The sequence below is a fragment of the Camelus dromedarius genome, chromosome 19 (assembly GCF_036321535.1).
Source record: "Camelus dromedarius isolate mCamDro1 chromosome 19, mCamDro1.pat, whole genome shotgun sequence".
NCBI lineage: Eukaryota > Metazoa > Chordata > Mammalia > Artiodactyla > Camelidae > Camelus > Camelus dromedarius.
Genome location: NC_087454.1, coordinates 27,487,916 through 27,512,226, shown reverse-complemented (window position 1 = coordinate 27,512,226; position 24,311 = coordinate 27,487,916). Strand labels below are relative to the sequence as shown.

At 56.1% G+C, this 24,311-nt stretch overlaps 1 protein-coding gene across 3 annotated transcripts in view; it reads left to right on the top strand.

The window, feature by feature from the left end:
* Positions 1-21,803, top strand: part of TFEB (transcription factor EB) — a 45,615-nt gene extending 23,812 nt beyond the window's left edge. For all 3 annotated transcript variants that reach the window (XM_031434725.2, XM_064476486.1, XM_064476485.1), the window contains exons 2-9: positions 15,326-15,551; positions 15,634-15,888; positions 16,439-16,516; positions 18,148-18,268; positions 18,359-18,415; positions 18,910-18,985; positions 19,573-19,720; positions 20,682-21,803. In XM_031434725.2, the coding sequence (XP_031290585.1) occupies positions 15,342-15,551; positions 15,634-15,888; positions 16,439-16,516; positions 18,148-18,268; positions 18,359-18,415; positions 18,910-18,985; positions 19,573-19,720; positions 20,682-21,170 (1,434 nt within the window). In that variant the 5' untranslated portion in view covers positions 15,326-15,341 and the 3' untranslated portion in view covers positions 21,171-21,803. The remainder of the gene's footprint in view (positions 1-15,325; positions 15,552-15,633; positions 15,889-16,438; positions 16,517-18,147; positions 18,269-18,358; positions 18,416-18,909; positions 18,986-19,572; positions 19,721-20,681) is intronic.
* The last annotated feature ends 2,508 nt before the right edge of the window (positions 21,804-24,311 follow it).

Genomic DNA, 24,311 nt, shown 5'->3' with positions numbered 1-24,311 from the left:
GATATTCCCCTCGGTCTTTGGCTGGGGGGGCCGGGGTGCTACCTCCCTTGGCTCTGGCACATGCAGGTGCTGGCAGTTGGAAGTGCTCAGGTGGGTAGGAGGGACTCACCGAACACAGGCGTGGTGGTCCAGCCAGTCCCTTGGAGCGTGCCTCTTGTCAGGCCCTTTTCCCATAGCTCCCTTCTCTCCATGCCCATGAAGCTACTACCTGCCAGCTGCCTGGGGCAGACCCTTCCCACTGGGGCCAGTCACCGGTACCAGATTCACTGTGTTCCACAGATACTTAAGGAGCACCTACTACGTGCCAAGTGCCAGGAGAAGAAGAGGAAGCTGTCAGGACCCCTCTGGATGTTCACAGCAGAGGAAGTGGTCCAGTGTGGAGGAGGTCCTCTGCAGGTGCCAGACACGGCAGCCCTTTCCGGCCCATCTGAGGCGAGCAGACTCCTTTGAGCTCTGCGTCCTCTCCGGGAGGGTGGGGCCAACATTCTAGGCAGCCACAGAGCCGAGCCACCTTCGAGTCCCCTCCCAGCTCTCCCACGCTGAGGCTGTGATTGTAGCGGTTTTTCTGACTTCCTTTTCCTTTCTCTGCTGCCCCTGCCTCTTCCCCTCCTGGGGCCACTAGGCCCATGGCGGCCACGTGGCTCCCTTTTAGTCAGTCGGGAACTGAGCCTTCTAATACCCTCCCTCCGTGTCTCTATGGGGAACAGGATGCAATCTCGGGCTGGGAGAGGAGAGGGTCAGCTTCTTCACCCTTCTTTGTCCCTGGTGAAGGCCCTGCCTGGTGCCTGCTTCCTGCAGAGGGGCCTCCTCCTCCTTGGCTCCTGCTCCCACCCTACAGACTCACACTAGCTCTCTTGCCTTAGGGACCTGGGGAAGGGGCAGAGTTAAGAGAGGGAGGTGGTGTGTAGGTAAGGCCTCCTGGTCTGGGGGCGTGGGGGCGGGGGAGGGCAGGAGACAGGGATGGGGCAGGTGCCGGGCCTGGCGAGTACACACACTACACACGCTCCAAACTCCATACTGGGCCACAGGCAGGCCTGCCAAGTCCCAGTGCCTTTGACTCATCTCTCCGGCCGCCACCCACAGACTTTCCCCTTGATGTTTTCACTTCCAAACCAGGTTTGGTCAGGGCGCGTGTGCCAGGGCGGCGGGGGCAGGAGACTGTCAGCCTGGGCTGGCCAACCTCGTTTCCTTTGACATTCTCCCCCTACTTACCCATGGCATCTGTTTCCCACCCCTTGGGCAGGGCTGCTGTTGGCAGAGTGAACATCTATCGTGTACCTGCCCCACTTGGATAGAAAGGTGGCTGTACTTATTTGGGGCAGGAGTGTCAGGGTGAAGGCTGGGAGGACACAGGGGATTACCTGCAGTGGGATGGAAGGGGGTGGCTTATGATGAGGCTTTCGGTTTGTTTCAGGTTGGAGCTTAAGCAACTCTGATCCAGGGAGGAGATATAGGCAGCCTCAGGTCAGCTGCCCGAGTCTCACCCCTGTGGGGGAAGCTGGGGAGTCAGGAGGACACGGAGCTATGATGGTAGGAGATCACAAATGGGGAGAACCAAGTGACAGATGTCCCTCCCCAACCTGACACGCACAAAATCCAGGGTGCTCAGTTCCTTTCTCTGCCTGACAAAGGACAAAGTGCTTCTTGTGGTGTTTTAGGACAGGAAAAAGGGTGGGTGAGCTGCTGTGTGCCTCCTGAGAATAAGACCATTGTGGGGTTGATCACATAGCTGTGTGTGTTTTGGTGGGGTGGGGTGGAGATGGGGCAGGTGGAGGCAACTCCCTCACTCCATTGCCTGGGGCGGGACATGGCTGTACCAGGTCATCTCTCATGTGGGGAGAGGTTGGCTTTCCCGGCAGGTCTTCTCTGGCTTCCAGAGGGACGTGGGCTAGAGGTGCCAGCCGGAGCGAACCTGGGCAGGGCAGGAGCGAAGCTGAGTTCTGGGTCTGGGGCCCTGGGTTGAGTGAGGGCTGGGCGAGGAGCCCCTCGGTTTGTGTCCCTACAGACCATTTCCAGGAGCCCAGCCCACGGCAAGGCTGGGCCACAGGGGACCCAGCCGGGTGAGTGCCGGTAGCTGGGGGAGAGAGCCTGCGGTTGTCCGGCAGTCCCTGCCTGCGCCGGCCGCCCTGGCCTACCCCCACCAGGCATGAGTCAGACCGAAAGCAGAAGCTGCCAGACATTGCGCAGGGTGAAGCGAGGCAGAACCAGCAGTGCTATTTTGGAACCTGGTTAATTCCCCCTCCTGTCCCCCAGCTCTCTTCACTCAGGGCTCCCACCCACTCCTGGTCGCCAGCTCTCTGCCTTCCTCAAGGCGACCGTTGGGGTGGGGCTTGATGTCCCTGGCATTTAGGGGGTGGGGGGATGTTGCTTAAAGCTCCTCCCCTTGCCGGACGCCCCCTCCCTGGCCAAGAGGTGCTGGCTTCTCTGGAACCCGCCTTCTGGGCTTCAGGAGGGCAGAGCGCCCCCTCCTGGTGAGAGCTTGCAGGCAGGGGAAGGGATGGTCAGCGGCTTTCGCCACTGCCCGCCCTCCAGCCACTCTCAGGCCAGCTATCAGCCGCCTCTCCCAGGGCTGAGAGTAGACAAGAGGTGGGAGCCTCTCCCGGCAGTGACTCTCAGAAGTTTGGGAGGGATTTCCAGACCCGGAGGGGAGATATTTTGGGGCCAAGGGCCTTTCCAGAACCCGTGACATCACACTCCCTGCAGCAGCCCCCACTGACCGCCTAGTCAATGGTCTTTTCTTGGGCATCCTAGGCCTACTTGAGGCCCCACATTTTAGGGTTTCTTTGGAGGCTGCATGAGCCTAGGGGCCCCTGACAGTCCAGTCCACAGTGGTGAAAGAGGTCCATGGGTGTGTGTTTCTGAGCGGAAGATGAGGATATGTAGGTGAGAATGTTACCCACCTGTGGTCGGGGCATGCGGGTCCCTACTGCTCCTAAAGCTGTGTGTTTTGTGAGAGGGTGGGCTTTGCTGTTGCTCCGTTTGAGTGTGTGCGTGGGAGATGGGCGTAGCCGCTGCCTGCTGTGTGTTGATGTTTCTCAGGGAAGCCCTTAAGTCAGCGCTCCACCCAGCTATTTACCCCCTAGCAACGTGGAGTGGTGGGTTTCATGCACTGGGGCGGGGGGCTGTCAGCAGGCATGTTGCAGGTGACCGATTAGAATGTGGGTCCCTGTTAAGCTCAGGTGAGCAGGACCTGGGTTTTTCATTGCTCAGCTGGATTTGGGGCTTAGGCAGGGGAAGTGGAAGGGCTGAGTAGTGTGGGGGGAAGAGGGGTCTCCTAGGCCCACTGCAGGGGCCCCAGCACCCCCACGCCTCTGTGAACCACATGGCATAGCACACAGACCCAGCCTGGCCTCAGGGTTGTCTGCTCTCTGCTGGAGCCGATCCTGGGTGGGCAAGTCCTAGGGCAGTGTGATGGCAAGTGTGCATGTGTGTGCAATGGTGTGTGTGAAGGAGATGCTATGTGTGTACATGGGTTTGTCTCACATGGCCTGTCTGGGTTGCTTTCCCACTAGGAAGTGAATCAGTTTTCAGGCCATTCCCTTCAGACGGAGACTTTTTCCCCTCCTGCCCGGGGCCAGAGCCCCAGGACCAAGAAAGCATAAGTCCAGAGCTGGCCTGCAGCCCTCTGTTCCCACATCCACCTTGGCTTCTGGGCCTGAGAGTTTGGGCTGTTTCATTACGGGGTTCAGAAGGGCTGAGCCTGTCCCTTAAAGTATCTCTCTCCATCAGGGGCCTGCACCTCCCTGCTCTCCCCTCCTGCTTGTCACCAGTTTTCACACTTGGAACCACCAGGTGATAAAGCCCCCAGCAAGCTGCAAGTAGAGTGACTTTAATAAGCCCACAGATTTCCTCGGATGCCATGCTGAAGTGCAGGTTCTGACTCTGTAGGTCTGGGCTGGGGCCTGAGAGCCTGCATTTCTAACCAGCTCCCAGGGATGTGGTGCCTGTGGATCCCACCTTGAGTAGCGAAGGCTTAGAAGACCCTCATTCATCTAAACTCCAGCCAGATGGACACTGCTCACCCAGCCAGGGAACGAACACTCATGGGCCACCCCCTAGGTGCCGGGCACCTCTCACACTTCAGCTCCTTTGATCCCCTCACCTACTCTGAGGGAGATGGTGTTACTACCATCCTATTTTGCAGATGGGGAAACTAAGGCTCTGAGAGGTTAAGTACCTATCCTGGGTCACACAGCTGATAAGTGGCAAAGCCAGACTTGAACTCCGGTCTGTCAGGTCAAGAGCCTGTGAGAAATCCACTAAACTCAGCTGTCTTCCAGAGAGCGGACGCAGAAGGATGAGATGCAGTGGAGGGCGATGGGTAAGGGCTTGGACTGCAGCTGTCAGGGGGCAGCAGGGGCAGCCCTGGGTAGGTCTGGGGGCAGTACCTTGAGGGGGAGGAGGGACTGAGTGGGGAATAGTCCTGAAAGAGGCCAGAGCTAAGTGGGGCTGGATACCAGCCCCACCTGCCTAGTCCAGAGCACCCTCTGCTAATGGGCTTAATTCTCCCTGCTTGCTTTGTCAGGCCCCTTTCAGACTGACTCCCCGCTTGGGCATCCAGCAGGCTGCGGTGTCCTGTGTCCTGGACAGGCGGAGGCTGGGTGTGCAGACCCCCACACCAGGCACCTCCGCTCCACTACCTACCAGCGTGTGACCCTGGGCAAGTTGTGAGCCTCTCTGCCTCAGCTGCTCCCTCTGTGAAGTGGGGGAAATTACTACTTCCCCAAGAGTATATGCTTTGAGGATTACGTCAGTAATATGTATCAACTCAGAACTACACCTGCTGCATAGGAATCAGTGCGAGTAGTAACTAGTAAATGAACACCTGCTGGTTTGTACCCGGAGACCACGGGCCACCTTCTGTGAACTGTCATCAAGGCTTATGGGTGTTTTTCTTCTTTCCTTTTCCTCTCCAATCTTCTAGTGTCTTCTTTTATTAGGCAAAGCCTGGATATTTCGGTTATAAAGAGGTTGTTTTCAAAGTACTCAGCGACAGACTAAATTCTTAAAAATGAAGCCAAACGGTAGAAGTTCATGGTAGTGGATGAGCGACAGGGAGGCTGGAGACTGGAGAAGCGAGCGAGGGCGTAGGCGACGTGGCAGGGAGGAAGCAGAGGAAGACCCCAAGGGCAGGGGCAGGAGCCAGGCGCCGGCGGGCGAGCTGTGGGCCCCAGGCCTGGGGCAGGGAGGGCCGGGTTTGGAGCGAGGCTTTGAGTCGGGAGCCAGAAGCCACTCCGTGTGCTGGCTGTGTGCTCCTCGGTGCCCCTGGCTGCGTCCTCTCATATAGGGAGTCAGTGAGCCTTCCCTGCCCAAGTGGCCAGCAGAAGGGCTGGGGGGCGCATCTCTCTCTCCTGAAGAGATGGACAAGCGAAGTCTGGGTCCCTACAGCTGATGCAGCTCTGGAGAGGAGTTCCTGGGTGTTGGAAAGCAACGCCCGACTCTCCTGTCCTAGCCCCACAGGCTGGTTCTGCGACCTGGTCCGGGACACATCCGCGCCGCCCAAGCCGTGCGCATGCGCAGACAGAGCAGGAAGGGGCCGGCCATGGGTCCCCACCAGCCCCTTCACATGATCAGTCAGGGGTCCAAGGCCCGGAGAGGGGATGGGACATGCCAGAAGTCACAAAGCTGGGTGGTGAGACAGTCAGATGCAGTTTTTCAATCCCACTCTGCCCTTTCAGAACCGACTCATTCAAGATGGTCCAAACTGTTGGGTCCCAAACCCATGATGGAATCTTGAGCCTTGTCTTCCCTGGTGAGGGGGTGAGGAACATCAGTGACCTATCATCCACCAAAACTTAGTTGATCTTCCCTCAGCAGGAGGATGGGAGCAGGTGGGCTGAGTTGGGCCACGGGGGAGGTCCTGCGGGGGGGTGGGGGGTGGGGCCCTTGGAGGCCCAATCTTGAAACCCTTCCCTCGCTCCTCAGGCCCTTTTTCTATCTCGGGGACCATCTGTGTTGTCCTCCCCTCCCTGCCCCTCCCTCTGCACATACACCTCAGCTGTGGACCAGTGCCAGATCTCTGGTCCATATAATCGCATTTCTGTCTAGCCAGTTTGATATAATTTCCCCCTGAGGCCCTCTCGTGGCCCTTGTTAACCGCCTCAGTGAGATCCAGACATACGGTCCCCTGAGCCCTGGGCATGGATGCATCTTGGCTGTTTAGCAGAAGAGAGTCTACAGGTGGGCAGAGCCTGGCCTGTGTTTTGGGGCATCTGGGAGGGTGGAGAAGTGTGCAGGCCTCTCTGGGACCCTCTGTAGAGTTTATCGAGGGCAGCATGAGGTGCAGGGAGTGAGACAGGGCTGGGAGCTTACAGGGATGATAATCCATCTACATGGGTCTTCCCTGTGGGCCTCTGGTTTCCTCATGAGAATGAAGCTGGTGGGGGTCACACACCTGAGAGAGACCTGGGCTTGCCTACCCACTTCACTGTGTTCTTGCAGTGTGGCCTTGGGCAGGTCCCTTAACCTCTCTGAGTCATGGTTTTCTCATCTGCCAGAAGTTCTGCTTGTCTCGTAAAGTGTTTGTGGGGGACAGATGAGACTTGATATGGGTCATGTTCTTAGTGCAGTTCTTAGAGGGGACCCAGAGTGTTTGCTGAATGAGTGGACAGGTGGCCACTGAGCATGAGATGTGTTGTTGGACGACCAGCCTCCCAGGGCCCCAAGTCTCATTCTGAGAAGTCTGCTGGCTGGGATGGGGTGGAGATCCTGAGGAAGAAAGCTGACTTCTCTGGGAGCTTCCCTGTAGCTGGGGCGACTCAAGGTGACCAGAAAACAATTGGAGAAGAAAGCAGTGTGGCCACAGGCAGCCCACTCAAGAGGATGGGGTGTCCAGGATGGGGTGCAGGGGAGAAGGGAAACAGAGGGGTTTCAGCCCCTCACCCCCCTCCAACCCAGGAGAGAGGCGGCTGCCCACTGCGCAGCAGGGTGAGGGTTTCAGCATCATGTGTGTCTGTGTATGTGAGAGAGAGACAGATAGACAGACAGACAGAGGGTCTACATGTGTGACTGGGCTGAGTCACAAGAGTGGACACCTGCCAGCACCTTTCTGGCTTCTCCCCTCCGTGCTTCCCTCAGCCACATGTCCTCCTGGCCTCATGCTTCAAAGCTCAGTGGCATTTCTCCCACGCCAGGGTCCAACTGATCCCTATGGGACAGGATGGGCGCCTCTCTGGTCTCGGATGGCCTTTGAAGCTGCCCCCCTTGCCGCACAATTGCCTTGCCAGGAGGCGCCAGCTCCCACCCTTTCCTGTGGGATGTGAGCTGGGACGTGGGGATGATGGGCCTGAGCTGTGGGCCCTGGAGGGGCTGGGAGCAGCAGGCTGGGAGCTCCTGTGGCTGCCCTTCGCCTCCTCTCTCCTTCCTTCCTCTCCTCCCCACCTCCTGCCTGTGTGCAGGCTCCTCTAAAAACAAGCCCCTGGCCATGCTCTCCGAGGCTGCAGCCCTGCAGCCTCCTGCAGGCGCACACTTTCTAGGGCGAGTGTGACTCCCAATTGCTTGTTCTCAATGTTGCAAGCAGCCAGAGGGCCCACTGTTGCCTTTCATGATCCCTAGGGGACCCAGGTCAGCTAATATAACTTAGACCAGCAGGACTAATTACCTTCAGTGTGCCGGACACTGTGTGAGTGCTCTGCCTACTCATGGTCTCTTTAGAACCCAGAGAGGCGGGCAGCACTCTTCCCCAGCTGCCCCTCCCAAAGTACTGCAGTGAATTTTGTATAATTTTGTATAATACAAGCTTTGGAAAAGACAATCTTTTAAAACGCAAGGCTTTTGGAGAGTAAACAAAGAGGGTGCCCAGTATTGGGAAAAACTGGCCAAGGCCTTTCTGCTTCTGGCTGATCGGTAAAGAGAGACGGAGGCTGGGGTGACCATCGGGCAGTGCAGCCCCTGCCTGGGGCCTTGATACGGTGTGTGGACAGTAAACAGTGACTGAATGGTGAGATCTACCCTCTGCCATGATTTCAGCCTTGCAGAGGCCTCCACACCCAGCTTCCCTGCTTAGGTCACAACAGCTCTGTGGGACAGGTGGCTCCAGCAGGTATGCCCCACTTGACTGATGGAAAGACAGAGGCTAGGCTCAGACACTGAGTCAGTCCCAAGGGGCTGGGACTCACCCCCAAACATTCTGATGCCAAGTTCCCACAGCATCTTGTGGGCAGGATTGGTGGCTCCTGAGGATCTTATGACACCTCCCCCTCCCCTGGCTTTCTTTGGGTCCAGCCCAACTGATGCCCCCAGGCCCTGCGGGGACCCTGATGGCCTTGGTAATTTGGAATGGCCTTGTCCTAAGGCGTGGGGATTGTGTGGACATTTCTTGGTCCCTTTCCTAGTTCATCAGGCCTTCCTTTGCCCCCTCCTCTGCCAGAGGGGCTCAGAGAAGACAAAACAAACCCCAGTCCTGGAATCGTCCCCTCTCTTCCCTTCCCAAGGCTGCAGGTTAACCCAGGAGGTCCCAGGGTCCTTCTCCCCTGCCTCCGGGAGCCTCAGCACCTGTCTGGGAGGCCTTCCTTTAGTGGTTGGTTTGATTTCCCCTCCATAGAAACTGGGCAGCTCCCACACAACTGGTAGCTTGTAACAGACTAGATCAGAAGAAAACTTCTTCCGACTACAGAGAATGTGATAAATGGCTTAACCAGGCATCCCGGCCTCTGAGCTTCCACACTTTGTTGTTTCAGCCGCCAGACATATTTTTCTTTTTTTTCTTTTTTCTGGGAATACAGGAAATTATCTCTGCCCTTTGAGGAAGGGCAAAGTTTTTTCTGCTTGTGTTTGGGGATTCCAGACCATTCCATCGTCCTGGGCACCCCCTGGCCCTCGGGCTGGATGAAGGAGATCAGCTGCTGGAACCCTTTGATTGTAGGGGGGCTTCTTGAGTGGGAACCTCTAAAATCAAATGTAAAGACCTTGCACCAAGTGCAGGACTGAGGCCACACCCTGAGCCCCAGGGTTAGGGTAGTGGAGCCAGACTGCCAGAGTCCAGCCTTGTCACTCATTAGCTCTGTGACCTTTGGCAAAGGACAGCCTCTCTGTGCCTGTTTCCTCATCAGTAAAGGGGGGGACAGTATTGGTGCTCACACCATGAAGTAATTGTGATAATTAATAGATGCTTTGACCCATACCTGGCACAGACTGAGTACTCCATAAGCATTAGCTACTAGTATAAAATATTTTTCCTGATTAGAAAGATACATGTGTTCATTATAGAAAAAGAACATTCCAAAAGGTACAGAGGAAAAAAAAAAATCACTCATGATTATGTCATCCAAAGAAGTCAGTCATGGCTTAGTATATTTCTTCCCAAGAGGTTTTTCTCCACATATTTGTCCATGATGATGATCAGATTTTATAGACAGCTTTGCATCCTGCTTTCTGTCACTTGACATATCTCCGTGTTACTTACTGTAAACATAATTTTCCATCAGGAGGAACACAACATAATTGAACCATCCTATTCTGGACATTGAGATTCTTTTTGACTTTTCTGTCTGTAATGTGAGGGGCATCTTTATGCATAAAAGCCTTTTCTGCATTTGAGATTCCCCCCTCAAGCTAGTGGATATGTATTTTTTAAGGCTTTGATACATTTTGCCAAATTGCATCCAAAGAGGATGTACCACCCTCAGGCAGTTGTGTTGAAGTTGTGTTGGTACCAAAGGCATTTTAAAGTCATAGCCATACTTGGGTAGAGGCGGGGAGGGTAATTTGCTCAACTCATTCTTTACATTATTTAAGGTCTGCCCTCATTCTTACATAAAATGTTAATGAAAGTATGACACACATACAGAAAAGTGTACAAACTCTGTATGCATTTTCATAAACTCCCATGTCACTAACACTTGCATCAGATTACAGAACATTCCCAGTCCCCTCTCCCCCAGCTGTCCTGTGCCACCTCCCTGTCACTCCCTCAAGGGTTACCAGGATCCTGACTTCTAACACAAAAGATTGTCTTGCCTGTTGTTGAACTGTATATAGATCAATCCCGCTGTGTGCATTTGGCTTCTTTTGTTCACCGTTATGTCTGTGAGAGTCATCTGAGTTGTGTGTAGCAATAGCTGGTTCACTCCCGTTGCTGAGCTGCATTCCAGTGCACGGAGGTACCACAGCTTCTTTATCCGTCTTCCTGTTGATGCACATTTGGGTGGTGTCCAGTTTTGGTCACTCTCCATAGTGCTGCTGTGAACATTCTAGTCCATGTCCTCTGGATGGTTTTCTACTGGGCAGATACTTAGGAATGGAGTTGCTGGCTCACGGGGTCTATGTATCTTCTGCTTTCTGCTCCAATTTTTAGAGAATCACCTGGAAGGCAGAAAAAGCCCTAGGGCAGTTCAGCCCCCACAAGCAATTGAAGGGACGTGCCTCACCTAAGGGCTGTTTGGCAGGCACTACATGGAGATCATGGCCCCTCTGAAGGCTCATGTCTGGGGCGGTAGTGGAAACTGGGTCCCTGGGTCCCAGTCCTGCAGTTGCAGCTGGCATGTGGCTTCTGACCCTGGCCTGGGCCGCTGGAGCTACTCATTGTCCTCAGCCAGGGTCCTCGGCTGGCCTAGCAACCATTGCACTGAGCAGGGCAGGTGTGTACAGGGGGACCCCCAACTTTGGACATGATTGTCAGGATTGGGCCCCTCACAAACCCTTAGAAGCTGCCCTACTTTCCTTGTTTTAAAAGAATCCCACAAGTAGCACATCACATCCTGAGTTAAGTGCTTCAGAAGTGGAAGGAGAAACTATAAAAATCCCCTTTTACCATTCCCCACTCCACTGCCCCTCTCCGGAGGTAAACACAATGAACAGTTTGGGTGCTAGAGGACCCCATCATCCAGGTCTGTAAACCAGGCTGCCTCATTCAAATTGCTGTCCTGCTCCTTATCAGTTGTGGAATTTTGGGCAAGTGACTTCACCTCTCTGTGCCTCAGTTTCTCCCTGAAAATTTAGGGTGATAATAGTGGTCAGTTCCTAGGGTCATTGTGAGGAACAGATGAGTTAATATTTGAAAAGCACCTAGCTCAGCCCTGACTAATGGCAAGCATTCAAGAAGCACCCTGATTCTTCTAGCCTTATCTACACATTTACTCATTTCCTGCCTGAGTGGGCTCTGGCTGTACATTTTATTGTGCAGTTTGATTTTTTCCCACTCAGTGCAGCATCTCTGAGATTTTCTTTCCTGTATCTGAGACTTTCTGTTCTGGGGTCTTATTTCTCCTTGCTCTCCTCCAGGGTCCACTAATTTCTGTCTTTCCCCTCCCTCTGTCCACATCTTCCCTTGGGACAGGTCCTGACCATCCTGTTCATACTAAGGTGTAAATGACTGATGAGGGAGCCCCCAACACAGGCTGGTATGAAACCAGCTCTGGCCCCTGACCACACGGGGCACAGTTTCTGAGGGGAGCCAGGATCCCCCCTTTATCACATGCCTAAGGGCCATTAGGGACACTCGCTGTCTCCTTGAATCCTCACAAGACCCTGTGAGCCAGGTGCTATTATTGGCTCCATTTTACCGAGGAGGAAACCAAGGCATAGAGAGGTTAAGTGGCTTTCCCAGAGTCCCCAGCCAGTATGGACAGAGCGGACACTTCAGCCACCTCTGTTGGACAGTGAAGCTCATTTTGGTCACAACTAAGCTAGAACCCACAGACAGCTTAGGGAAGGTAGAGGCGAGTGGGAGGTTCTGGGTGAAACGTGGCAGAAGGCAGCCCGTGGGTTCTGAGGGTGCAGAGTGGGGTGAAACTTAGTTGAAACTTCAGTTCCTGCTATGTTTTCCATGTGATTGGATAGAGGCAGGAATTCTCTGGGGCAACAGACCCCCTGGTCCCCTCTGGAGGAGGGGCCAGGGAGAAGGTTCTTTCTTCAGGGAAACACCTTAGCCCCGGTGTCTGCATTGTAGAGGGCACTCAAGCTCCTGGTGTTACTGAGTACACACGTGGTGGACCCTTTCCAGGTGTGGTGGGTTTGGAGATCAGACAGTGGGGAGGGTCTGGGGCATTTTATATCTCCCCGGTCCCTCCTCTCAGCTCCTCCTGACCAGACTGGGCACTGGGGGAGGCTGTGCGTGGCCCTCAGGCTTTGAGTGAGCAGGTGTGTTTGGTGGCTGGGTGGCGGTGTGAGGTTAGCATGCCCCGGGTCTCTCCTGGACCATACCATCTGCCCTTCTCAGCCCTCAAGTCCTGCCCTTAACCCCACACCCATCCCACCCAGGCCAGACTCAGAGCAATGAAGGCTGGGGGCCAAGGGAGGGGACTGGGACTCTGTGAGGGGGGATGACAGCTTTGACAGCGAGGTGAGGGTGGCAGAGCCACTCTCTGTCAGAGGACAGGGCACAGGCTAAGGCTTCTGACACTCTTTGATACACAGACACCTCACTGCTCAGAATTCTCTCCAGTATCCTCTCCCAGGAGGCTCTCCCAGATCCTGGGTGTGTGGTGGGGCAGAGATTCCTGCGTCCATTTTACAAATGAGCAAACTGAGCCAGTGAGAGGCTGAGCGGTGCTGAGCCCAGGTTCTCGCCTGGCCCAGGATGGGTGCTCAGCCCTTTGTCAGAGAAACAAGGGGCTTGTTCTCCCCCAGTCCTCCCCGTGCCGGCTGGCACTGCCAGGCCCAGTGTCTGCGCCTCCCCCAGCCCCCGGGGACCAACTGAAGTCAGATTGTTCTTGAGGGGGAGGGGCTCCCAGCACTGTGTGTGTGAGTGGGTAGGGGTGCAGCTGCAAGGGGAGCAGGCTGGGCTGGGGTCAGAGCCCATGAGGTCTGCAGGGATGCAGTTGGAGTTGGGGGCAAAGACAAGCTACCCCTCTGTAGGAGCACAGGACTGGGGTGGAGGCTGCAGCTGGGTCCCTGCTACAGGACAGAAGGGGGAAGGGGGTGTCTACTCCTTTCTCCTTGGGGACAGTCCTGTTGGGAGCTGGGCAGAGAGATTTCTGGGGCTGAAGCAGCCCCTTCACTAATTCCTGGCCTAGCAGGGCAGAGAAGGGAGGAAGGGAGGGGTAAGGGCGGCTGAGTACTCAACCCAACCCTCGAGGTGAATGGTGCCGCCTCACTTTGTTGCTTCTACCAGAGGGAGCCCTGACTTAGGGGTCAGGTGGCTGGGGCTCCATTCCTGGTCCTGGATCAACCAGACATGCAACCTGGGACAAACCAGTTCTGCATGGAGACACGGTGGTCTGCAGACCCCCCACCCCCACCAACCATGGGCTGGCGAGCCAGACTGTGCGATTGGGTCCCAGCACTGTCCCCGCTGCAAGATACTTCACCTCCCTGTGCCTCCTTATCTGTAAAAGAAGAATAATAACCAAAGCTACACAGTGGGGCTGTTTGAGGTTAAAGTGCTTGGAACACTGCCCAGCACACAGTAACTGCTCAAATAGATGCAAATTATTATTATTTCCTTGATCCGGTGTTTCACTGAATATTTGCCAGTGCCTTCCACTCATGCTGACTTAGTCTGATGACTGGCATTAGGCAAGGCATGTCAGCCTGTGCTGCTTTCCTTTGCCATCCCCAGAGGTCTGGGTCTCATCCTGAGGACATTGGGGCACAGCTCTGGCCTCTGGTCTACACTGCAGCTGACCCCGGCAGTCTTGTGTGATCCATCACTCACCCACTCAGCCTGCCAAGGGTAGTGCACTGTGTGAGACACATTATTTCCATTTAACGCTCTCACCAATCTTCTGAAACTCTTTACAGATGAAAAAACTGAAGCTCAGAGAGGTTAAGTGACTTGCACAAGGTCACACAGCAAAGAAGTGGCAGAGCTGGGATTCAAGCCCTGTTTGAGAGCACTTGCTCAATTACAAAGTCATTCTGCCTCTTGCAGTATCACTGAGATTGGACCCTCCAGCCCCTGCCAGGACCTTTATGGTATCTCTCTCAGGGTCCCTGCACATCTCAGAGATTCTTAGTGCATCCCAGCTGGGAGGGACTTTAAGAAATCACTCAGTCCAACATTTTCATTTTGTGGATGAGGAGACGCAGGCTAAAGAGGGGAAGGGATGTGCCCAGGGTCACTCAGTGAGCTAGGAACAGAGTGGGCTCAGCTGCGGGACTCATTCTGTCCTGTCCTTCCCCTTTCCAGACTAGGCCTGGAGGCCTTAGTCCCCTGTTCCCCTGAGATCCATCAAAGATCAGGGCTGATGGGCTGGGTGGTGGTAGGCCCTACCTGGGCCCTGGCAGGATCGGGTGCCCTGAAGTGGCCCTCCATGCGCAGTGTTATAATGACCTGTGGGCTTGCCTTTCTTATTTACTGGACTGTAGACACCACCAGCTCAGGGACTACAGCTGGCTCACTGCTGTGTGGCCAATGCTGGGTCACAAATAGTCGTCATTCCCTGCACACAGAGGCCTGAGGCACAGCAGTGAACCAGACAGACAAAATGCCTGCCCTCAAGGGAGTTTGCATTCCTACTGAGAAAGAGATAAGAGGATGAATGAAATAACTAAGGAAAAATGTGTAATTCTTAAGATGGTAATAAGTGGTATGGAGAAACATAAAAGAGGGAAGGGGCATAGAGTGTGTGTGTGATGAGGAAGCTGGTAGAGGTTTTGCAAATTTTAAATAGGGTTGTCATAGAAGGTCTCTATAAGGAGGTGACATCTGAGCCTTGGAGGTGAAGGAATGAGTCATGATGGTGTCTGGGGGAATGGCACCCCAGGCAGAGGGAAGCGCAGGTGCAGAGGCCCTGGGGTGGGTGCCTGGTGTCTTTGAGGGACTGAGTGTGGCTGGAGCAGGAGGAACAAGGAGAGTAGGAGGTGATGGGGTACAGGGGACCATGAGGTGGGGACAGATCATAGAGGGCTTTTTATGGTAAGGACTTTGTCTTTTAGGCTGAGTGAAATGGGAGCCCTGGAGAGTTCTGAGCTGAGAAAGGGACAGGATCTAACTTGGGTTTTCACAGGATCCCTCTAACTACCAACTTGCAGGTAGAATGTCATGGGGCAAGACAAGATGAGGAGGCCTCTCCAGGAAGTCAGATAAGGCAGGGGCTGGGCCGCACTGGGGGCAGTGAGGTGGTGGCAGAGGATGTATTTGAGGTCAGCTGTGGCAGGACCACCACGTGCCATGAGAGAAAGAGAGGAGTCAAGGTTGACTCCATGCTTTTAGGGCTGACCTACTGCAATGAATGAAGAAGAGGGAGTCTCCATTTCTGGCCCAAGAACCAGGGTACTTGGGTTTAAGTCTTGGCTCTGTCACCTGCTTGCTCAGTGACCTCAGGCAAATCTCTCCCCATCTCCTGTAGAGTGGGTGCTGTCCTCTTTGTCCTGGTCCCTTCCCCAAGACCCTGTGCACTTTGAAGGGGACGTGTGCCTCCAACCTGCCCCCTCCCGCCCGCAGGGAGCCAGCAGCCGCCATGGCGTCGCGCATCGGGCTCCGCATGCAGCTCATGCGGGAGCAGGCGCAGCAGGAGGAGCAGCGGGAGCGCATGAAGCAGCAGGCCGTCATGCATTACATGCAGCAGCAGCAGCAGCAGCAGCAGCAGCTGGGGGGGCCGCCTACCCCTGCCATCAACACCCCCGTCCACTTCCAGTCTCCGCCACCAGTGCCCGGGGAGGTGCTGAAGGTAGGCCTGCTCTGGCCTGTCCCCTCCTGCCCCGGACCCAGGAGCCCCCGCCTTGAGCCCTTTGCCTTCTCCCCGCTCCCAGGTGCAGTCCTACCTGGAGAACCCCACCTCCTACCACCTGCAGCAATCCCGGGACCAGAAGGTTCGGGAGTACCTGTCGGAGACCTACGGGAACAAGTTTGCCGCCCACATCAGCCCTGCGCAGGGCTCCCCAAAGCCCCTGCCAGCCGCCTCCCCCGGGGTGCGGGCCGGACATGTGTTGTCTTCCTCGGCTGGCAACAGTGCTCCCAACAGCCCCATGGCCATGCTGCACATTGGCTCTAACCCCGAGCGGGAGGTGAGTGAGGACCTGGCCGGTGGCTGCCACCGGCAGAGGTGGGGCCAGGTGCTGTGCTCCTGGGACTCCTAGTCTAATGTTGGAGGCAAGGTACTGCTCTCAGGGACCCCAGTCTGAGGGGAGACACAGCCCCGTCCTCAGGGAGCCCCAGTCCAAGGGGAGACACAGCCCCGTCCTCAGGGAGACCCAGTCTCCCAGAAGAAACATCATCCTTACTTTGGAAAGCTCCGCTGGGGAGAAACAGGAGACTCACGCAGGAAAGCCTAGCACACCTGCAAAGCCATGTCCAGATAGCAGGTATATAAATCCATCTTCCTGGGCAACTTGCCTCCTTGGGAAGAGCCCTGGTCTGGGCCTCGGAGCCTGGGGGACCCAGACAGCTTATCCTCTTTCTGAGTCTGTTTCCTTCCCCCCACCCCCCACCCCGATGAGCAGGTTAGGGGAGGGTGGGCTCCAAAGTCCCTTCGGGTCAGTGGCTGTCCGAGTGTCCCTTTCCCCCTGCCCTTCTCTAGGTGGGTTCCCCTAACACAGACTGTTTTTTCCCTTTCAGTTTGATGTTATCGACAACATTATGTGTCTGGACGATGTCCTGGGCTTCATCAATCCTGAAACTCAGATGCCTAACACGGTACTGCTGGCCAGGGCGGGGTGGGTGTGTCAGAGGGAGGGGCAGAGGCCCTGCATTGGCTGTGAGCCTGGAGAGAACTAGAAATGCGTCCTTGCCTGGGTAGAGCCAGCACCCTGCTGCAGAGATGAGGGTCGCCTCCATCAAATCGTGTGATGAGGGCCCAGGGCCAGGCAGAATTACGAATCCAGGGAAGTGCACCTTAGCCTGTGTGCATGGTGGGGCTTCTGCAGGGAGAGGTAGCTGGGGGAGGCTTCTTGAGTTGGGGTGGGGCCAAGAGGCACTGGTGCTGGGCCTCAGTGGAGGAGAGCAGTGTGGCCACAGGAAGGCCTGGAGCTGATGAGTGCCTTTGGGATCTGGGTACCCCGTCCTCTACCGAGTCCAGGGCCTGTGGCCCTCACTCCCGGGGGCAAGTGATATCCAGTTGGCTTTATCCCCTCCCTCCAGCAGCCTCCTGGAAGTGTTAATGTTCTCTGGGCTTCCCAGGCATAGGTGGGGTGGCAGGTGGGAAGGGGCCAGGCTTGGAATCAAGAGGCCTGATTCTGGCTTTGGCTATGACCTTGGGAAGCCCCTTAACTGCTCTGAGCCCCTGGGGATGATGCCTTTTGCCCACAGAATTGTGGGGAAAGAGGTAAGGCAAGAAACCGAGGACTAGCTCTGCGCAAGGCGGACAGGTATTTACACTTACCAGGTGGGATTGTGGCTGTCCCCGCTTCTTTTTTAGAGATCCCTGAATCTCAGCTGCTTACTCCCGCCCCTTGGCCTGAGCCTATAGCCCTGATCCTGGCCCACTCCCAGACCATTGAAGAAGAGTCCCTGGTCCTTGTGGTGGGGAGTCAGGGAGTAAATCTTCAGTCCCCACTGCCCTTGTGACATTGCCCAGTGGCTCAGCAGAAGCTGGCCAGGGCCAGTGGGCCTGAACCCCGCTGCCAGCAGGGGCATCGAGGGCTGGGAAGGGAGAGATGAGAGGACAAGCGTCTGACCCCTTTAGTGGTTCCTGTGTCCTCTGTAGGACTCTGGGCCTGTGGTTTGCTCTGTGTCTATCTGTGGCAGGAGCTGGGGAGGTCTTTCCAGAGCTCAAACCTGTCCTTGTCAGGCCCCTGTTTAAATCCCATCACAGAACCTCAGGGTCTCTGCAGGTGGAACCTGCACTGCAGGTGCTGGCAGCTCCTCTGCCTGCCGGCATCCAGCTGTGACCTCCACGCTCCGTCCAGCCGCTGCTTCTTGGCTCAGCCCTCCCCGCTGCCTCACCACACCCTCTGGAAACCTTCAGATTAGGTGCCCCTCCTCTGGGCTTCCTGAGGCCCTGGGCGTAATCCACTATCTCCTCTCTTTTTTCCACTGCTTTTCTTTACTGGCTGGTTGTTCCTTGAGGGCAAGGACTGCATCTTACTCAGCTCTGGCCTCTGCAGACTTTCAGGCGGACTTGCTAGGTGAAGAGGCCCAGGCTGAATGCTGAGCTCCCTGGCACTGGCTGCAGATCCCCTAAAGCTGAAACTGCGCCCTACGTGTCCCAGCATAGCCTCCCCCTGCTGTCCCTGGGAATCGCTGTTCCTGGGATGATGAGCCCTGGGGAGAGACCCCTGCAGACTGAGGGCTGCTCACCGGGTCCCTTTTCCCACCTCATCCCGCAGCTGCCCCTGTCCAGCAGCCACCTGAATGTGTACAGTGGAGACCCCCAGGTAACCGCCTCCCTGGTGGGAGTCACCAGCAGCTCCTGCCCGGCTGACCTGACCCAGAAGAGGGAGCTTACAGGTACCACCTCCCCGCCTCCCTGTGCCCCAGCTCCCGCCCCTCCCTCTCCTCCCCTCCCTCCCAGCTCCTCTCTCCTCTCCTGGCCTCCAGATGCTGAGAGCCGGGCTCTGGCCAAGGAGCGGCAGAAGAAAGACAATCACAACCTCAGTGAGTCTCCCCAGCCCCTTCTCCCCGCCTCTCCCTTCCTCTCACCCGGCTGGCTCCAAAGCCACTCTGCCCTGTGCCGATTCTAGGAAGGATTCCCCACCCAAGGCCTTAAAATCTTGGCATTGACTGGGTTCAGCACTGCCCTCTTCCCCTTCCAGGAGGGGGTGGGAGAGGCGCTCCAGGGAAGAGATATTCCTGAAATTCCCAGCACTCCAGAGAGAAGGAGTTTATCAGATTGTTTTCTTTAGGGTGGGGCACCTGGGAAGGAGTTCTGGGCAGAGGAGGGGGTCCTCCCTAGGCAGCTGCGCGGTGCTGCAGCCTGACCCCCTTCATTGTGTCTGGACAGTGCCCAGCCCCCTCACCCCAACAGGCCTCCCATTTGGTTGCCGTCACCCATTACTTCCCAGAAGGGTTAAGACGCCCCTCCTTGGGCTGGGCCCTTTGCCCAGGTGAGGTCCCCTCTAATCACTCCCTCTGGAATGTGTTACCTTTAGTTGAAAGGAGGCGGAGGTTCAACATCAATGATCGCATCAAGGAGCTGGGAATGCTGATCCCCAAGGCCAATGACTTGTGAGTGGGTTTCTTGGAGGAAGGGGAGGGGCGGGCAGCAGTTCACAAGTATTATCTGCACCCAGTGCCTTGCTGGTTGCCAGGGGGAAGGGATGGGAAGAGAATCCCTTGGTCACTGCCTTAAAGGGCTTATCATCTATTTGGGAAAAGAAGATCCCTCCATCGCCCAAATAAAGCTCAAGACAAAGGAGCAAAAGTCCCAGAAATGAGTCTGGGGTCAGGAGGGCTTCCTGGAGGAGGAGTTATGCTGGGAAAGTTTGGTGAGGGCAGGGAACTGGTGCAGAGGTGGTCCAGGGACAGGAGTAATGAGAGTCGAAGACAAGTGTGGGTTTTGGTGGCAAGAATGGAAGGCCTGGGGAAGGAGGCTGCTCCAAATTGCTTGGTTCCTGGGATTATGGTTCCATAGATGTCTGGGAGGGTCTGTTCTGTACAGACAGAAATCAGCCTCTTCCATAAATAGGGATTGGCCTGGTCTGGGGTTTGGGGCAAAGTTGGGACAGGCAGCATAGGCTTCTAAAGCCAAGGCAGGGTTTTATTTCCACCCACCAAGCTCCTCTGAGCACGCCCCTCTGACTGCCTGGCTGCAGGGACGTGCGCTGGAACAAGGGCACCATCCTCAAGGCCTCTGTTGATTACATCCGGAGGATGCAGAAGGACCTGCAGAAGTCCCGGGAGCTGGAGAACCACTCTCGGCGCCTGGAAATGACCAACAAGCAGCTCTGGCTCCGTATCCAGGTCTGGCCCCTGCACTTGGGCTTCTTGGGTAACCCTGACTCGTCCCAGTGCTCGCACTTCTGAAGTTGAAGCCATGGGGATGATGCCCATGAGGAGGGATGATGTATCAGTCAGGATGGTATAGTTTGGGAACAAACCCTCCCCAGCAACTTTAAGCAATAACTATCAGCCAGAGGTTCTGTTCGGTGAGACCCTCATTCTGGGATCCAGGCACACCTAGGGCTGGCTCTTAAAGCCATGTGTCACTCTTAGTGTGACACTTGTCCTTCTCACAGTTGCTGGATCAATGCAAGTACATGCGGACACCTAACCTCAAGGGGGCAGGAAAGTGCAGGCCCACCCCTGTGGGAGGCAGAGAGCCGGAACTATTTGGTGGGCAGTGCTAAGAATCACCGCAGGGGGCAGGTAAAAGCACTGAGGCTTGGTAGAGTCAATCCTACCGCCTAGAGCCTCCTAGTCCTGGCTCTGCGTTGAAGGCTTCTTGTCCTCTTTGGACCTGAGGTAGGTCATCTATACGAAGGGCGATTGGACTGCAGCTTTAAATTTTTTCTATTTCTTATGGTAGATAATACCATTTACATTACAATCCAGCACACATAACCACAGTCAAAGTGAAAAATCAAAGTTTCATGAAAGAACCCTCATCCTTAATAGATGCAATGCATTCTGATAATTTCTATGCTAGTCTAGTCTAGGCAAGTCTATTTCAATTTAAAAAAAAAATTAGAAAGAGAGCTGGTTCAGACTCACTGTAGTGGTTTCACAACCCACTAATGAGTTGCGACTTGTAATTTGAAAAAACACCAGTCTAGACTCTACAGCTGCCCTGCGCTTCTTCCCAGCCGAGATATTCTGTGGTCTTGGGTGCCACGAGGGGAGGGGCAAGGGCTGAAGCCGGGCTCAGGGGGCTGCCAGTGCCCATGGGTGTGTGCCTCCAGCGCTCCGTCTGCCCCACCTGCAGGAGCTGGAGATGCAGGCTCGCGTGCACGGCCTCCCGACCACCTCCCCGTCGGGCATGAACATGGCGGAGCTGGCCCAGCAGGTGGTGAAGCAGGAGCTGCCCAGCGAGGAGGGTCCTGGGGAGGCCCTGCTGTTGGGGGCCGAGATCCCCGACCCCGAGCCACTGCCGGCTCTGCCCCCCCAGGCCCAGCTGCCCCCACCAGCTCAGCCACCCCAGCCACCGTCCCCCTTCCACCAACTGGACTTCAGCCACAGCCTGAGCTTTGGGGGCGGGGGCAGCGAAGGGCCCCCAGGCTACCCTGAACCTCTGGGGCCAGAGCACGGCTCCCCATTCCCGAACCTGTCCAAGAAGGATCTGGACCTCGTGCTCCTGGATGACTCACTGCTACCCCTGGCCTCCGACCCCCTCTTCTCCACCATGTCCCCCGAGGCCTCCAAGGCCAGCAGCCGCAGGAGCAGCTTCAGCATGGAGGAGGGTGATGTGCTGTGACCTGGGCAGCGGGGGCAGGCCTGGGGGCTGGGAGGGCTAGGGCCACCTCCCTCCCAGCATTCAGGCTGCACTTGTGTGTGAAGTAGCCACCTGCCCCGCCTCACTCCTCCCTGTCAGCCCCCTGTTTGGACTGAGTGCCTGCTTGGCAGCCTGTGGGGTCAGAAGCCCCCCACCCAGGGGCAGCCCTCTTGATGGGGCTGGGCACGAATAAGCCTTTAACCTGGCTCCTGGAGGTGAAATCACAAGAGCAAGGGAAGGGACAGGGTACACTGGAGGCCAGAAGAAGTCCTGTCTTCTGAGCCTGGTTCCCCCCACCAGTGAAGGACACATTGGAACAGAGGGTTCAGAAGTTCCTTCTCAGAGGTAGTGACTGGTCCAGGGGGTGCCCAGGCCTGCCTTTCTGGGACTCTGATGGCAACAAGCCCGTCCTCCAGCCTGGCACTCCCTGCCCCTCATGCAGGTGGGGCACCCCCACCCCCTTTGGTGCTAACAGCTCTCCACCAGGTGGTGTGAGGGCGGGGGTGGCCAGAAGAGGGGGCGCTGGGCTCAAGTTAGAGCGTGGGGTCACTGCTGGAAGAGCAGTTCCCCTCCAGGCTCCCCACTTTGTGCCTTTAGTAAACACTGTGCTTTGTACCTGCCTGTCCTGTCTCTTTGGAGGGGGTCTGGAGCTGACAAGAGACAGGGGAGGATTCAACCCAGTGGGCTTCTTTCTGGATTCAAAATTCAAATGCCCCCGATGGAGGTCAGGGTCAGGGGATACAGACCGGAGGGACTGAGTCCATCACCCTGTTGCCCCCAACTCCCAGCCCTACTGGAGATCTAGCTTCTTAGGGGGCTTGGGTGTTGCTGGGGGCACTGTCCCTCCTCATGGCCACAAGGTGGCGCTGCAGCTACACTGGTCACAACTCCAGCTGTGGCCTGAGCCAGCTGAGCCAGGTGATGTGGGAGACCCGGTTGCTTGTAAACCAGGTCTACTATTCTTGGCTGCTGTCTGGGGGCACTGTTGGACCAGGACACCCCTGGCCCTGAATGGGGCTGCATGTTTCTCCTGTTCCCCACCCCCAGTTCTAGTGGTAACCTGTCCAGGTTCTTTCCCCCTCCAGCGGAGGGTCAGCCTGCTCTGTGGAGGCAAGGCCAGCCCTCTGCTCTCTGACTTTGTGACTCTAGCAGGACAGGCTCCCTAGGAAGTGAGGGGGTGTGTCCTTCTATGGGTCTGGGGAAAGAGGGAGCCACGTGAACTAGTTTGGGAGGAGACAGGAGCACAGGATGCTGGGTGGAGTCAAGCACGTGGGTTCTACTCCTGGCTCTGGTGCTGTCTTGGCAGATCCTTTCCTCTCTCTGGGCTAAAGTCCGCCACCCCCTAATAGTTCCCAGAAGCCTCGGCTCTAAGATCCTGGGGTTTTATGGTCTCACCCAGCATAGGGAAATGGGCTTGGGGCAGAGAGAGGTGAAGAGGGAGTTTCCTGAGCCCTGGGAGTCTGGAGGGGAGGGTGGAGAGGGTCTCTGGGGGCTTTGTCTAGTTCTCCCTCTACCTCCCACAGTCTCTTTAGGCAAAGACCAAAGCGGCTTCCTCCTGACAGGGCCCTGAGAGGCCAAAGGGGCCTAATTAAAAGAGAAAAAATTCCAGGATGAAGATGGCTGAGAGGGCAATTTCCTCCTTGTAGAATGGGAGATCAAATCAATGTTGGAGCAATTAACACATAAGGGAGAGAAGGAAAGGGGGCCAGGCGTGTGGGTGATTGTGGCTTGGATGGGGATTAATCTCAAGGTCAGATGGAACGGTGGATGACCTTAGGGAGTTGGAGCTAGCCCAGGGGCTGGCTGGCACCTCCTTCCAGTTCCAGGCCCCACCCCACTGCCAGGACCTGCCCAAGGCCTGGGAGCCCCCTTCTCAGCCCCTCCTGGGACAGGACCTGGAGTCTGGCTGGGAGATACCTGGTGAGGGAGGGGTGGGGGTGTTGGAATCCCAAGGCCAGTAGTTCAGGTGATTGAGGACTCTCTTACCCCCATTTGTTATTCCCCTTCACCCTGGGGACTGACTCAGTGGAGTGGCAGAGCTGCCCACCTGTTCCCTCAAGCAGCCCCTCAAGACCATGGTAACACCCCCCTCCACCTGCCTGCTGGCTTCCTGCCGAATGGATTCCTTCAGTCTGGCTACCACCTGCACCTTGGGAAGCAGGGTCTGGACCGCCTACTGGGCAGCACTGAGGGTGTGAGTGGGGGTTCTGCCCACAAGAGGGCGCCACAGGGCCAGGAGCAGGCAGCTGCCCGCCCATCTGGTGGCAGCCAGGGAAATCTCAGCTTAATTATGCATTCCAAGCTGTATGCCTGGGGGCCCTGCAGTCCTAAGGGTTCAGTTAAGGCAGGCACAAGTGTTGCCTCCAGAATTCCAACAAGCCGCCAAAAAGCATTCGTGTATCTGAGACTGGTCTTCATGACCCTTAGTTTGGGGTTGGAAGGGAATTGGCTGACAGCTCCTGACTAGTGGCTATGAACATCTCTGATTAAATAAGAAGAGGATGTAGTCTTTGTCCATGCCCTTCATTTGGTAGACAACACTTTTCCAGATGTCGGGTCCATGAGGGGGAAATTATTTGTAAAAAGGTGGAGTGGGTGAGGGATCGTGTGAAAGCAGAGATGGACCTGTTTAACTGAGGAAGCCTCTTATACTGGGAGTTGGAGCCGAGGTCCGCAAAGTAAGACAGAGACTCTCATCAGGACGTACACACAGGAAGGTGGCTTTCCACCCTGCATTCTGCAGAGCCTCTCCTTCTGGTCGTTTGGACAGAAGGCCAAGAGTGGACTCCGGGCCCTGCTGAGGATGGCACTGGCTCTCGGCTCCTTTAGTGCCTACCTCCTCAGTGTTAGGAGGTCCTGGCCGTCCAGCGGTGTCTCCACCAAGGCCTGCTCCACTGTCTGTAGAACAGGGCTGTCTGGGAAGCTGGAAGTGGGGTGAAGCCTGGGGGTGGAGGGAGGGGAGGAGTAGGTTTCCATCCTTCCTTTAAATCAGAGATTCTTCACTGTTTGGAGCCAGTGGCTTGGATGAAAGTCTGATACACACTGGACCTTCCCCTCCCCTCCACACAGTCTCCTAAAAAACGAACCCCAAATTTAACCCTCTTGCTCCCAGCTCATGCCTCT